Source organism: Dryas octopetala, chromosome 8 (genome assembly GCF_963921425.1).
Source record: "Dryas octopetala chromosome 8, drDryOcto1.1, whole genome shotgun sequence".
In the NCBI taxonomy this organism is placed as follows: Eukaryota; Viridiplantae; Streptophyta; class Magnoliopsida; order Rosales; family Rosaceae; genus Dryas; species Dryas octopetala.
In genome coordinates this window covers 3,143,714-3,160,283 of record NC_141373.1, presented here as the reverse complement: position 1 = coordinate 3,160,283, position 16,570 = coordinate 3,143,714, and the positions used below count along the sequence as shown (strand labels likewise).

The 16,570-nt window shown below is 33.6% G+C and overlaps 1 protein-coding gene and 1 long non-coding RNA gene across 2 annotated transcripts; one reads left to right on the top strand and one right to left on the bottom strand.

The window, feature by feature from the left end:
• Window positions 1-940: 940 nt before the first annotated feature.
• On the bottom strand, window positions 941-2,415 carry LOC147276039 (uncharacterized). The gene is made up of 2 exons (XR_015123977.1): window positions 2,242-2,415; window positions 941-1,822 (listed from the first exon to the last, which is right to left on the bottom strand). It is a non-coding gene; the product is annotated as an uncharacterized LOC147276039 (long non-coding RNA).
• An 8,846-nt stretch (window positions 2,416-11,261) lies between these two features.
• Window positions 11,262-13,810, top strand: LOC147276038 (protein FAR1-RELATED SEQUENCE 4-like). The gene is made up of 2 exons (XM_086254060.1): window positions 11,262-12,222; window positions 12,711-13,810. The coding sequence occupies exons 1-2, from the start codon at window positions 11,262-11,264 to the stop codon at window positions 13,760-13,762; spliced, it is 2,013 nt and encodes a 670-aa protein (XP_086110186.1). The 3' UTR covers window positions 13,763-13,810.
• The last annotated feature ends 2,760 nt before the right edge of the window (window positions 13,811-16,570 follow it).

Sequence of the window (16,570 nt, the reverse complement as noted above, 5' to 3'; positions counted from 1 at the left end):
AAAAAATTACAGTTTGAAATGAAAATATGGTAATAATTGAATTTTGTTTTTCCCGACATTATTGCTATGTGCTATGTGCATGCTGCTGTCATGTGGCGGCCGACTTTTGATCATAAGCCTGCAATGCAATGCTAAAAATGAATTCAATAGTTTTCCAACGTACGTGAAAACTAAATTTGCTATGCTACGTACCCAAAACTATACTGTACGTCTCACTCTCACACGTGTAAATCATTACACAAATGAATTCTTGCACAGCGAGTTTGGAATTTGATTAATAGCAATTTCCAACAATTAATCAATTAAAAAAATTAAAGAGAATAAATAGGAAGTTTCCTGGATTCATTTGTACATGTATATTTGAAATCAGCATGATGATGAGGAGTGCCGTAACATAATGTGTTTTAAGGATTCACAAGTAGCAAAACTTCGCCGTCATAAAGTTATTTAATTTCCAATCACTACACCATTCATTGCTTATGATCACTATTTTTTTAGCTATTGATGCAGTAGCCACTATCGGTTGTTCAGAATGGGGTGGCAAAGTGGCTAAGCAAACCATTTTTTTGGAATGGCGGAGTTTATAGACCAGAACTGTACTGTACTTTTCTGCTGACAGGTTCTACCTCCACCAATGTTGCAGATAGTTGCTCAATTTGTAGAACATTTATATTATTAAATAATGCCTCCATCAATGTTGCAGATAGTTGCTCAATTTGTAGAACATTTATATTATTAAACAATGCCTCCATGGACTTTGGTGACTAATTAATTAGGATTCAAAATGCTTTTTGCCACCATTCTAAAAATTGCAGCTATTTGAACTGCAGTTTTTTAGTTCTGGGCTATTTGCAGACCCTTTTCTCACCCTATTATTTTCCAACGGTGCTTGCTGATACTTATGATACTTACATTGCAGCAAGAATTATGCACAAAGTCAGACCACAAGACAATGTCAATTAAATCTCACATTACAACTCATTCCATGCATGAATTCATAAGTTTTCTTTACACCAACTTACAAAAGAAAACAATCAAAAGGGAAAAACTGACCCTCATAAATAGAGAACCCCCACATTGCCAAAAACATATATACAAATAAAAAAATAATCTAATGTACACTAGAGCTATCACCAACTCATTGACATTTGCATTTGTTGGTGTTTAGAGCACTAGATCCCTCTGTCTTCCTCACAGCCTTCCAAGTTTACATCCTACAATTCACAGAAAAAAAAAAAAAAAACAAACAGAGAGAGTGAAGGAAATTGTAACAACTTCATTCACCCAATAAGTTATATGAAATGTCTTCATCCTTACCAATAACAGTAAATTGTTATTATCAATCTTATAGTATAACATTACAAAATATGATAAGAACTTCAATAACAAACTGCCTTTGCATGTATGTAGGATTACAGTCTTCCAAGAAAAAATAAGATAATAAAGAAACCTTAGTTCCAAATGATTAACCTGAGTTAGACTATAACAAATGGTTAACTTCTAACATGTTAAGAATGGAAACTCTATCATTGGCAAGCATTAGAAATGAGCAATCAATAAGCAAAGTGGTAGAGAAAAAGATAAGGGGTTAGTCCCAACTTGATGACTAAAAATTATCAAATTAGTGTCATATCAAGATATAGTCTCATTGCATTATATTGATAACATTATAAATAAAGAATAGTCAAAAATGAAAATACAGTTATCGATCAATAAACTTATCCAAATATATCTCAAAGAACCTCTTCTTTGCTGCCTCAGTATTGAATCCCTTTACTCGGCCCCTTAACAGAAGCAACACCTCCTAAGAAATTTGCTTCACCTAGTACATTGATGAAAACTGGGCAACATTAGAAAAATTAAAAAGAATATTGTTCATAACAAACTTTACACCAAGTAGATCAGAATATTGTCCATCACATATACTATTCTCACATTATAGTTTTCATAAATTGTGAATCAATTTCACCAGGTAGAGTCATTGATAGAAGAAAACTGAAATCACAGACAAACTAGCCACTGAGTACTAGCTATTTAAAAGTCAAAACAGGGAGATTGTTACATAGGAGCAATATGATATCCAATATATATGACCTAAGAGAATAGCAGTCACTACCTATAATTTAAATGCTCTATTGCACACATAGCTGCTTCCTAAATTTCTTTTTCTAGTTCGCAAGTTTTAATAATGAAGAACTAGCCTAATAACTTTTAATAATGGTGGTTGAGCTGAGAACATACCTGAAAGAGGGAGGCAAAGTCGGTTCGAATAACAACCCCAAAATCTGAGACACAAAATTGGAGCAAATTAACATCAAAATCACTAAATCGGATACAACTCAAGAAATAAATAACACATTAACAAAATATGGATTTATAAGAGATCAAATAAATGGAAAGAAAATGGAATGGAGATAAAACCCAATCTGAAATCGCCGCCATCCTTCGCCGGAAATCGGCACTGAAAAGTCATGATTTCTAGAGTTTCGATCGGCCGGCTACGGTGATCTGGTGAATGATCGGAGGTCATCAGGTTAATCACCATGACGAGGAGAAGAAGATGGTGGTGGTATGACATCACGCCGTCGTCGAAATCGGCAGATCGTCACGATCAGATCTGTTGAAATTCAACCATCTTCTTTTGTTGTATTTTTTTGAAAATCAGACACCACCAAGTCGAAGAAGAGAAGGAGACGATCAGTTTGAGGGTGGTGTCGCTGGCAAAGTCGCCGGACGACATTCTGCTCGGACCAGTTTGATCGAGAGAGAGAGAGAGAGAGAGAGAGAGAGAGAGAGGCGGGTTGAGAGGAAGTAAGAAAAATATCTGAAGTCTTGAAGTTGAAAGTAACCCTAGGATGAAAGTTACTAAATTACCCTTAAAACCCTGATACAGTTGAGCTAGAAAATGTCTCTCAAGGGTAGCTGGTGGCGTTTTCCAATCACCATTCTAAAATTAGTTTTAAACCTTAAGTGGCAAAGGATAATTAAGTCTCTTACAAAAAAAAAAAAAAAAAAGGATAATTAAGACAACTTTTTAATCCCACTTTTGTCTCTTTCAGTTGGAATTGTTGTGGGAAAGGAATAAATCTCCCACCAATTTTCAAGTTTGGTTACTATTTTTGTGTAGCTACTTCTTAGTCAACTATTGTGCAAATTAGTGAATCATAAAATAATTATTAACTCCACTAAAATTTTTAAAAACAACTAAAGTATTAATTGGTGACTAAAAAAAATGTCATTGGTCACTAATTTCAATTTAGTTTCAATTCATAGTGATCATAAGCCATATTTGTTGTAGTGAATGCATCTATATAATATTATTTTTGTCTGTATATAATATATAATTAAATTATTAATAAAAGTAATAATACAATACTAGTATTATGGAGGGCGCAAAGACAAAAGCAAGAATAGAACTAAATTGATTGCTACGTGTATTTTAAACACAAAAGTACAAAGAATAAATAATTAGATTTAAATGATAGCATGTGTGACAGTTGAATAACCAACGGATTGGGTATTCAAAACTTTAGGTCACTGTACGGTAGGCTAAATCCACAATTTTAAGGGCTTTACTATAATCAGTCAGACAGGAAAAGGCTATTTTGAAGAGGATGATGATGATGATCAAAATGATAAATTCATAATTCAAAAGACCATTATATGCAAATTTGCAATCACCTAATCAACACTTGAAGTACCAAAAGATAATAGTAAAATAAAATAGGATCTTTCACTTCCCCGTTTTTATTTGATTGAGTTGTGAAGGAAATAAGATGTTCTAACAAGAAAAAAAAAATTAAATAATTTTCTTAATGCCTAGTTAGGCATTGAGCCCCAGAGTCATTTTTTAACTACTGGTCCAGAGTTGTAATAGCAAATAGATAACCCAAAACACATTACGAAAGCCTATGGCCTCATGGGCTTTTTTATATGCCCAGCCCAATCTCTGGGTATACAAAGGTGGCGGGCCTAAACGGGTCCTCAGCCAACAAAATTCTTAAGCCCAAACGAGTACGTGTAAGCATGAACAATAACATCAACAAATTAAATTAGACCTTAGACAAGCAATTAAGCTGATAAATTAATCATATGCATGCAGCATAAGCATTGCCATTCTAGTATTAAAGAGAAACTACGTACTTATATGCATCAAAGTAAAACACCAACTTAGACCGCTGAGAAATAGTGGTAATACAATTTCGTGTGTACGTATAGAAGTGTAGAACCGAAATTCTGTATTTATGCGTATTACATGCTATATATATGGTGCTGGTGGGGGTTGGGTAAACCTTAATTAATATTAATTGGTTTTGATCCTTAATTAATTAACAATCAAACAACTAATTAAGCACAGTGTTGGGCTTAAAAAATGCTGGTTATTGTCAACCTCTCGATTCATCATGAAGATAAATCAAATTCTAACCCAAATAATCATCAAACCCTCTCAGTGCAAAACATGATTAATTCATTGACAGCAAGAAATCAAATGAGACTGAATAATTAGGAAAAGAAAGCAGCTGATAAATTGATAGGGAATGTGATATTGACTAGGAGGACCATGATAATTGCTGTACATTACATGTATAGGATCCTAGGCTATTAATTAGTCTGTTAAAGAATGTGGCTGCTGACAGCTGTATAAAGTTTTAAGCCTATGTAAAGGCTCTCTGTATTATTGTCTTATTGATCGAGAAAGTAATGGAAAATCGCTTTTACCAGTTGTATTTTTGTTTTTTCTTAATTAGATTCTCTCTGATTTTCTCTGTCACCGAACATAAATCAAACACCAATGAGCAAAGGAAAAGTAAAGCAATTAATTATAAAAAACACCACACATCAACTAAGACCCAAGTACATTGAACTGCATGTCCGTCTTAAAAGTAAACCATGCCACCAACTAGTACACAGTGTGCATGTATGCATTGCATGCATGCTATGGTGGGCTTGGGTACACGTGGTTGCTATTGATGTTGTTGTTGGCCATGTTTGATGTTTTAGCTACAGCCTTGAGGGTTTTGGCACAAGTGGAAGTAGAAGTAGAAGTAGCAGGAGTAGTACTGGTAGTAGGGCTTGAAAATAGAGACCTCAAAAATTGGACTATGTCATCAAAAATCATTCTCTTCACTGACCTCCTCTTTGCTGGAATGACATTTAAACCCCCTGGTGGTTTGGGTTTGAAGCAATGGTATGCAACTGGCTGCTCATCAGTCTTGTTTGGGTGGAGCTTCATCATCGTCACCTTCTTCCCTGCATCTGAATGTTTCTTCATTGCCATCTCTCTCGATCTCTTTTTTTCTTTTGTCAGTGTGTTTTACTGTGTTTGATACTTTGATGATCGATGATAAAATTTGTGAAACCTGTTGGTCCTTAAATAAAACGAGACTGGAAAGAGGCAAGTTTAGGAAGGCCCTGTCATGTTGGATTCGTTTGGTGGGAGTGGGGGGATTATGTAATTTACTAATGTATTACGTCAGTGATGATTCAACGCAAACGTACATTATATAATATTATAATAAACGCGATTTCAAAGTGAGACATGCTCAGCCAAAAGTGCACGCAATTTTTTTATTTTTTTTAAAAGGGTCGATATTTTGCAAAAGTTATTTACACTTACACTTCTAAAAATGATTTACGTGGTAAGAGTTTTTTTAAATGCAACCAAGAAGTAAAATTTTGAATTTAATAAAAATTTTGACGGAAATTTTGATGAATTTTAAATTTTGATAAAAATTAGACAAAAACGATGAAAATTGTTATTAAAATATGAAAATTTTGAATGAAACTTTACTATATATTTATTTAACATATTATCCACTATAATGATAAAAAATATTGAAGAAATCAAATTATATAGTAGATTTTATGTGATATAAGATGAATATAATGCGCGCTGGAAACAAATATTATTAAAAAAATAGTTCACTAATTAATAATTATATACATAACATCTCAATTTTATTTATACTACAATATTACATCATGAATTACAAAAGTATTTAATATCATATAAAGTTTCTAGGAGGTTAAAAATGTTCGATGTCTTCAATATCATCATGTCCAGAGTAGGTATACTACGAAAAATAATCACCCCAAGATACTTTTTCAGCATAATTTTACATGTAATTACCAACATACCAATTATATGGATCAGGAACCTATTGTGGTTGAATTTGCCCATAGCCATACTCATTTGAAGAGTTTGCCACTTTTTGTGCCCATGAGTTACTATCAGACTTAACTGATAAGGTTAATGTGGTGGATAAAATATTGAAGAGTTTTACTCATAATTGTAATTATCACTTTCTACCCCTCCCATAATTGAGGGTTGATTGAGATTCCATTTTGACGATTTACTATATTGGTGAAACATCGACAAATACGCGTTAAAATTTTCATATCCCAAAAAACGAATTCGCTGAAAACATTAAAATTTAACTCCTTGAATGAAACAATTCATTCAAAGGAAAAGAAAAGATTCCACGTTGCGCTGATTTAGAATGTCGTCCAAATGGAATCTCAGTCAACCCTCAACCACCTATAAAGGGCTTTCACAATACTCAGAACGATGGGTAATGCCACGTATACAACATTCATTATACATACTCTAAATAGAGCATGAACTGCTCTATATATTCTTTACATTGTTATAAAAAAAAATTAATTAATGTTTGATTGCATATATTTTTATTTAAAAGTTTTAAATAAATGATTCAAGAAGGCTTCGTCTACTTGATTTTTGTTTCTCAATCTTAAATTCTTAATTGTATATTTTTAAATCTAAGGGTAATTGATTTTTTATTGTGAACAGATAAATTAATTAGCGAGGAAGCTTCTTATCATCCTTCTGCGATTTCACAGAAAAACTTGTTACTTACACATGGAATCTTTGACCTAAAGTAAACCGTAGACATAAAATCTCAGCCAAGTGCAAAACCCACTATCATATATCCCACTCTCTTTCAACCCCATTATCCCGTCTTAATTACAATATATACCACAATCTGGGATCCCAATCGTGGTAAATATGTAAATAAATTGGAAATCTGAGTGCCAAAGTTACATGGCATTTAGTACACGCCAACTGATTAGCTGTAAACAACTCTTTATAATCACATGACAACACTCCATGGCATTTAGTACACTCCAAAGGCCAACACTCCATGGCATTTAGTACACTCCAAAGGCCAACACTTGCAGCTGGTGAATCGCATGTTGACACGTGCGGTTTGTATAAATCACATGACATTAAGTCAGTCACTTGAGAATTTTACACGAGTCAATTCGACTGGTGATGCTTTCGAAGTCAAAAAGCTGGACTTAGGTATTCTTACAGCATCACAGACTATAGTTTATCTCCAACACTAAGGGGCGTGTCCCAACTTAAATTTTATTGAATTTTAAAAATTTAATAAAATTTAAATGTCTTTAACTTAAATTTTAATGAATTTCAATAAAATTTAGGTGTCATCAACTCAAATTTTAATGGATTCCAATAAAATTTATATGTCCTCAAAAAGTCATGAATTTCATTAAGTGAAGAATTTTAATGGATTTGGATGGATTTGAATGCATTTTTTACACATAACAAATTTCATGAGAATTCCACCCAATTCTTTTAGATTTTGATGGATTCTATGGATGTTAAAATCCATTAAACTCCTTTAAAATATGAGTTGGGAACACCCCCCTAAATTTGGAGTTAATAATGCAAATATTCCAAGCATATTTTTCATAAAATTAAACACTACTTCAACTGTATGCGATGCGATATTCTCTAACGCCAAATTCTTTTTTTTTTTGTAGGTAATAAAATTTTAGGAGACTTTCATTTAAATTCTTTAATTTTATAATTTATTAATTAAAATTTTATGACTTTTAAAATTCTAACTAAAGTTTAATAATATTGTAACCATTCCATATTATATAATATTGATCCATTAATTTCTATTTTTTTTCATACATATTAGGCGTCGAGCGTTCAGTGGTCATTTTCAAGTGTTCGGTAGTGTATTTTTACTTCTCCTTCAAGCCCTAGTTTGTCGGCTTTATATGAGGTTTTAACTATGAAATTTTAAGTTTAAAATCTCAGAGTTAAAACTTAATATACAGCCTCCACAAATTTTATTTTATACCCTATAAAAGTATAAAGTGAAACCCGTACACTATATCCTAAAAAAATAAACAAATAATGACATATTTCTTTAACAAGATAATGGTCAAAGCCTCAAAGAGCTTTATTTAGAAAAAAAAATAAAATAAGGCCTTTATTTAAAAGAAAAAAAAAAAAAACCTTATAGTTTTTTTTCAAATAAGAAAGTTTAGAAAAACTAAACTCTAATTTTTAAAAAAATTTACTATAACTCGGACTTGGGCTTTGGATTTTATTAGATATGTTGAAGTTAAAAGCTGGACTAGTTTATTCGGTTTACTGGGCCTTTGCCCCTTTCCCTTGAACACCTAAATTAAAAAAATCCCTTGCACACCTAATTAAAAAAGAATATTGCTATTTACACACCATTTTTTCCATTTTTCTGCCGACACACTTTTTATCTTCTCCTAAAATTTGAAATTACTTTTTGTACACCTATTTCATTATCAAAATAGCCCTCCACTAAAACACACTCACCCCATCCAAAACCAGAACCACGATGCGCAACACCCCCAACCCCACCTCTCTTTCTTTCCTTCTCTCTCCTCCCTCCCTTTCTCCACCTCTCTTTCTTTCCTTCTCTCTCCTCCCTCCCTTTCTCTCTTTGGCTTTTCATTTTTCAACCCAGCCACACCCTTACACAGAAAAAAATAAAATAAAATAAAATTTTAACACCCACAATACCCGACCCACCCTGCACACAGCCGCCGATGTCGCCGGATTCCTTCTCTCTCCTCCTCCTCTTTCCTGCCCCAGGTTGCAGAAACAACAGTGACCACCCAAGGTCAAAGCCTGTCAAAGACTTCAAAACCCTTCATGTGCATAAAATGTGGGAAGGCCTTTGCAGTGAGAGGTGATTGGAGAACCCATGAGAAGAATTGTGGGAAGCTTTGGTATTGCACTTGTGGCTCTGATTTCAAGCACAAGAGGTCTCTCAAGGACCAAATCAAGGCTTTTGGAGAAGGCCACGCAGCTTATGGCATTGACTGTTTTGAAGAAGAAGAAGAAGAAGATGAGGCAGCCTCTGAAATTGAGGAAAGAGAAAGAAAGGGAAGAGAAGGAGAAATTGAGGAATGAGGAGGAGGAGGTGAGAGGAGGCCAGTAGAGGGTGGGAGGAGGCCGGCTGGGTGGGAGGACACACCTCTTTTCCGCACTTGTCATTTTATTTTTATGTTTTTGTCCTTTATGGTAATTTAATTTTGGGTCATTTTTATCATTTCACAAAATAAACAAAGAGGGTGTGCAATGAGTAGAAAAAGGGTGTGTAACTCTTAAAAAAAGGTTACACACTTTATTTGGTTTGTCTAGTAGTTCTGACTTTAAAGTAATTCATATGTGGTTCACATTAAATTTTATACGGAAATTTTATATGCATTTTCATAAAGATGATCATATCAAATTTTCAAGTAGTAATTATAACTCATATTGAAAAACTAATTAAATTCTGTAATTTAGTTAGAAGTACAAAATCAGCACCAAAAGAATCACTATATGGTTTTTAGATTCTTATTTTTCTGGACTTTTTATGTAAGATTAATTAACTTACCATGAAAACCATATTATACAAACATTTTTTTTTTTTTTGGTAATTGAAGATGTCTTGGGCTAGTTTTCGAGCACCAGATAAATTTTTTAGATCGATTAAAAGTAGACAATCCACTGCAGACCTAAGAGATTCACAAAGAATTTTAACTCCCTTACTACTTGACTCCAAAAGTCAAATCGAAGACTCAAACTCGAGTGCCTGATTAATAATTATTGTATTAGCTGCTACTTTTTTGTCACAACAATATATACCACCACGAGCATGTTGGGTTAACGACTTTTTTCTTAATTATTAAATTAAATGTGAACTATTAAAAACACCCTATTTTGATATACATTAATTCAAAACCTCCAATCTTTATTAAACTATTTCAAAACCCCCTGTTAACACTTAATATCTCTGTAAACCCCCTAGTCAACTTCTAATAAGAAAATTTTGACTTTAATTTTTTTAAATATACCAGGTTTACCCCTGTTTTGTTTTCCTACATCAACAACATTAATTACCGTACCGTTTTTTTAGTTACCCCTGTTCTTGCGCTTGCGATGTTCATCGTGAGCTTGAATCTTCATCATGAGCTTGAATCTTCATCATCGTGAGCTTGAATCTTCATCGTGAGTTTCTTCATCTTCATATGCGATTCTCTTCGTGCGATTCGTGAGCTTGAGATCGGATTCTGCGGGGTGTTTTCTGTGATCGGGGGAGGTCTTCATCGGATTTTGGAGTAATTGAATCTGCGCGAGCTTGTTATCGGATTGTTCGGGGTGTTGTGATCGGATTGTTCTGATTGTGATCGGGAGGTTTTCATCGGAGCTTAGTAGACCAAATTTGATTACTGTGAGTTCTTGTAAATTTCAATTGATTTACAATTTCTGTGTGTGATTTAGTTACAATTTGTTTGAGTGATTCAGTTTCAATTTCTGGGAGTAATTTAGTTACAGCTTTAGTGGTTGAATTTAGGTTTGTTGATTTATTTAGATGTAATATCAACTTAGTCAATTGATATCAAAACCTTAAAGAGAATAATTCAGTTTCACTGTAGGAATTATGTTGAAATTCAGTTTCAGTGTACCAATTATGTTGAAATTCAGTTTCAGTGTAGCAATTTTGTGGAAATTCTGTTTCACTGTAGGAATTATGTTGAAATTCAGTTTCAGTGTAGCAATTCTGTGGAAATTCAGTTTCAGTTACACTTGTGTTTTTTCTTTGTTTGTTTTATTTTAAGTCAGAAATTGAAACTGATATTGCCTAAACTTATTAAGAAATTGAATTGCAATACTGATTATGTTGTTCTGTTTTAACAGTTTCAATTGATTTTATTTTGTTAGTCAGTGTTTACTTACTTTTTTGTTTTATGTTTTCTTATCATGTAGCTTAATGGATGTTGGTGTGATTTCAAGAGTTACTTGTGACAGTAAGTCAGTTCTTTTGTCATTGTTTTCCGGTGTTACCTATGAATGGATTTGTAGTGAAGTAATAAAGAGATTCAATCATTTGAAGGCAGGGCAATTTAGGTTATCATACTCTTTACCGGATCTTGAAAGTTGCAAATTGGAATGTGATATGGATGTTCACTTGATGTTAGCTTCTTTGCCTTTGTTTAAACTTTCATATGTTGATATACTTGTGAATCACGATGGTGTTCTTGTTGAGTATGTTGCTTGTAGTGCTCCTAGTACATCATCTAAAGATACAAGTGCTAGTGAAGTCTCTTATACAAGAAAGAAAGGTGCAAGTTGTTCATCTTCTGAAGAGTTTGAGAGTTTGATTGATCCGAATCAGTATTTAGGTGATTTTGGAACTGCTGAAACTAAAAGTTATCTATCGAAAGAGTGGGAAGGTTATATTGATCATGTTGGACAAAAATTTGAGGGCGGTGTAGCTGAATTTCGTTTGAAATTGGTGAAATATGCTGTTCAGATGGGATTCAAATTTGTATATGCGAAGAATGACAAAGATCGGATTATAGCTGAATGTTTTGAGAAGAATTCACACGGTTGTAAATGGCGTGTGTATGCAGTGTTATGTAGAGCAAATGGATTTTGCTATATTCGTACTATGAATAATCAGCATACATGCCGTGGAGTTGTTCGTGAGACTAAAGGTAAGATGATGAGTTCACGAATTGTATCATCAATTGTGAAAGATGAGCTTCGTTTGAAGCCATCTTTGAGACCTATTGACATTGTGCAGGAACTGAAACTGAACTATGGTTTGGATATCAGTTATCAAAATGCATGGAAAGGTAAAGAGATGGCAAAGCTTCTTGTTCATGGTGATGAGGAGGCCTCTTTTCAAAAGTTAGCTTGGTACGTTGAAGCTGTGAAGATTTCAAATCCAGGCACACATTGTGTTTTACAGTTGGATGAGTCAAGTGGTCGGTTTCAGAGATTTTTCATTTCATATTCTGCATGTATTCAAGGATATAGATGGTGTCTTCCCATGGTTCATGTTGATGGAACTTTTTTGAAAGGGAAGTATTTGGGTCATTTGCTTGCTGCAAATGGAAGGGATGGTGATAAAGGTACGTCTTTTTTTTTTAGTTGCAGTTGTTTATTGATTTCGTTGCTTCCTTCCTCGATTTTTAAGGGTAAATCCCTATTTTTGATCCAATCTCCTCCCAGGGTATAGAATGGGCTTGGTGGAGGCATTATGTTAGGGTTTAGCTACGGGATTTTGGGCGGAGCCCAAAATCTCGTAGCTAAACCCTAACATAAATGCCGACAAACCAGGTATTTGTAATATTGAAACTTTTAATTGACTTAATTATATATGGCTCTAAAGATATTAATTCAGTTCAGTGTAGGAATTTTTTGGTAGATCAATTTCAGTGTACCAATTCTGTGGAAATTCAGTTTCAGTCTAATATGGCAGTGAAAGTTAAAAAATAGAAAGATTGAGTTTATTTGACTTGGTTACAGTTACAGTTCAGTAAATTATCATATTTTATTCTTTTGCTTTATTAGTTACACTTCGGCTTTTTCTTTGTTTGTTTTATTTATTTTTCTGTAGGTATATTTCCTCTTGCTTATGCTATTGTGGATTCTGAGTCTGAAGACAATTGGACTTGGTTTTTTGAAAATTTGTATCAAGTTTTGGCACCCCAAGGTCGTACAGTTACATTCATTTCAGATCGTAATCCTGGCTTGTTAGAAGGTGTTAACCGTATTTTTCCTTCCTCACCTCATGCATATTGTTATTTTCATTTGGTAGGAAATTTGAAAAATAAGTTGCCTGTGAAAGTAGTTGGTAAATATTTGAGAGAACGTGTTCTGAATTTATTCATGAAATGTGCATATGCGCCAACGGTTGAGATTTTTTACAAACATTTGGCTGATTTGGAAAAAGAAGGGCATGACAATGCTAAGAAATTCTTAGAGAGCATTCCGTTTGAACATTGGGCGTGTGCTTTTTTTAAAGGTAATCGGTATGGGGTTATGGCAAATGGCTTATCTGAGTCTTTTAATTTTTGGATCCTCAAGTTTCGTTCATTGCCCATATTTGAAATGGTTGATGGTATTAGAGTTCAAATAATGGAAACTATGGACAAAAGAAGGACTGAGGCTAGTAGTTGGCATAATGTTCTTTGTCCTAAAATGGATGAGATGTTGAGGAAGTATATGGAAGTGGGTAGGCATTGGAAGATTGCCCGATCATATGATTCTGTTTATGAGGTGTTCGGTCCACATTCTGTTTTAGTTGATTTGAACTCCAACTTTTGTACTTGTCGTAGATGGAAAATTGAAGGGTTCCCTTGTGCTCATGCTCTTGTAGCAATTCAAAGAGAGGGTAAAAATGTCTATGATTACATTGAAGACGAATTTAAATCTGGTTACTATAGGAATTCCTATGCAGCTGCAATTCTTCCCATTCCTGATATTGAGATATCTGCTTATGATGCTTCTGATTTTGTTATTCCTCCTTTTACAAAGAGGCCTCCTGGAAGACCAAGATCAACGAGGTATAAGTCTATTGGAGCCAGTTCAAGATCTATTAAATGTGGTAGATGTGGTAAAGTTGATGGCCACAATAAGAAAACATGTACTGCTCCTTTGAGGAATTGATTTCTTTGTTTTTGTAGTTTAGTTTCAGTTTATGAAATTGAATTTAAGGATTTCTTGGAATTATTACATTGAATTAGATTGATGATTCTCGAAATTTTGATTATGTAGTCCTGTATTCTTGGATTTTGGAATTTTCAAATGGAATCTGTTTGGTTTTCTTGTTTTTAGTATTATTTTCGAGGGTGAAACTGTTTTGATATAGTTTCAGTTGAATATTTTGTATTATTAGGGATTTTGGTTTATGATTGTAGTTGAATGTTATTATCTGACTTATGATACAATTATTATATTCCAGTTGATAGCTTATTAACAATGAGACTGTTCATTCTCTTGAAACTGAAAAGACGTAACCTCTTTCTCTGAACATGGCAACTGAAACTGTTTTTTAAGTGAAACTGTATTGTAAGTGAAACTGTTTTGCAAGTGAAATTGTTTTTCAAGAGAAACTGTTTTGTAAAAGTTGACAAGTGCGTTGGTGTTATTGCGAGTTTTTTTGGTCCTACAAGCAAAGTTGACAACATTTAAATACAGTTTCAGTTACTTTTAGTGTCCAATTTTAGTTATTGTTTAACAGTTACACTAACTTAATGACCAAGAAGTTTTTTTTTTTAAAGTGAAATTGTTTAGACATTACAAAAATTACAGAAATAAAAGAACTATTTATATACAAGTAATAAATTTAAGAAATTAGATCAATGTTTGAATTTAGCCAAAAATTACAGAAATAAACCAACTACTTATATACAAGTCATAAATATAAAAGTCTCGACATTTTATCAATGTTTGAATTTCGCCATGATATGATCAAACTTGTTGTTGGCTTCTGGTCTCTTAACTTTTTTGCCCAATATGTTCAACCAGCTAAGTGGATGATCCATGAACTTCTTCAGGACTTGTATTTTGAATTTCTGCACATCTATCTTTGTGAAAGGGTTCTTAAATGGAGCTCCCCTTTGAATTTGCTCTGTGTAGTACATGACTTGGAATCCACAATCATTTCTGCAATAGACAAGTTACAATTACAGTCAAACTTACAGTTACAGTCATTCCTTTATTCTGAAATATATATTTGCACTTTTTAAAATATGTAATAATACTTACGTTCCCGATTTTTGCTGGGGACAGTTGTTGTCATCTTTAATTGGCATTTCAATGTTGTGTTCCAACAGCCAAGTCAATGTTACTTTCTCATCCTCATTCAGTTGCACTTGATATAAGTCATCTAGTTTCTGTTGATTTGCCTGGTTTAGGGAAATTGGACCTATTTGTTTCACTAGATTCTGCCTCCTTGTCCCTTTAGCTAAATCTTGTGCAGCATTCTTTTTGGATTCTGTGAGGAATTGATCCACGTAATCTTTCTACATGTTTAAGACAACATATGTCAGTGTAACTGAATGAATCATATGTTAGTGTAATTTAATGTTAATATACATTTTGTTTGTTTCTTACCAAATACTTTGCATTTTCAAAGCATACATCACTTCCGTTCACATTACTTGATCTGAGGGAATTGAAATGCGTCCACTTTCTATTCTTCAAGTCAAGCATAAGTAGTGTGAAGTGGCTCTTTTTTGTAGATAGCATAGGAAACAGGAATTTGTCATATTTTGGCAAGCGTTGCAACAATTCGTTCAAAATGAATCCAACGATGCCATTGTCGTTTTTCTCTTCCAAAAATCTCTGATGTTCTCAAGAAAAATAGATTTGAATTTGATAAAGCATACATATACACATTTAGAATTAATAGTAGAAATAAATAATGCAGTTTCAGTTCTTACCCAGGCATAAGTACTGAAAATGAATGTACCACTTTCTTGTAGCTCTTCTTGCAATAAGTGATTATATGAGTCGACAACCTATGTTTTGTGATGAATTTCAATGTTAGAAATTAGTATTTTAAGGTATAAGAAGTATAGAAGAATGAAATTGAGCATGTGTTACTTTCATGCTTTTATCTTACAGTATTTGCCACATCATGCTCTTTGATCAACTGGTCCACATCCTCGCGTGATACTGTCCATCCAGGTTTACCACACCAAAAGAATTCACTGTTTGATAAAGAAAACAATTTCAGTTACAGTATAAATTCAATTGCAGTGTGAAGATTCAGTTTCAGTCTAGTATTGCAGTGAAACTTCATATGTAAAAAGATGGAGTTTATTTGACTTACTCAAATTCAGCTTCTTTCCAGTAATATATGATTTGTGCTTTCAATTCAGGTTCCATCATCTTGTACACTGCACATCTGCCCCATGGGATTTTTCTCCTTTTTTGATCTACTACTGCTGAATCAACAGTTGCAGTGGTTTCAACAGTTTCAGTGGTTTGAGTGTTGTCGAGTTCCTCAACATCATCAGGACCCACTTGTGAAATTGGCATTGCAACTTCGGCAGTTTTGATGGTGGTCCTTGTCTTTTTCTTTCCACAGTCATAATCGAATTCAGGGTACTCCAACTTCTTCCTCTTTCTTTGTTTCATCCGTAATATTGCTGACAGGTTTTGGATGAAATGCTTATTTGATATCTTTAATGCCTGGCAGGGAGTTTCAGGAGTATTCTTTTCCTTCAAGAACTCTACCTCTTTGATGAGTTCGTTCTTGATGTGGATTATTTCACTTTGGATGTCTTCTAGGTTCTTGATCTGAAGCTCTAGGCTGCAGTTCTCAGTCGCTATTGCCAAAAGGTCATTACTCATTCCCTTCACTTGTTCATTCAATCCATTTACATGTTCATTTAGAGATGCATTTGTAGCATGCAACATTTGCATCTGAAATTCAACTTCAGAATTTTGTTGTTTTTCAATATGCAA

What these genes read in the sequence shown, in the direction of transcription:
- LOC147276038 (XM_086254060.1), top strand. Translation starts at nt 11,262, where the DNA reads ATGGATGTTCACTTGATGTTAGCTTCTTTGCCTTTGTTTAAACTTTCA. An exon ending in TGGAAGGGATGGTGATAAAG is followed by an intron (nt 12,223 to 12,710) that starts GTACGTCTTTTT and finishes ATTTTTCTGTAG; the next exon opens with GTATATTTCCTCTTGCTTAT.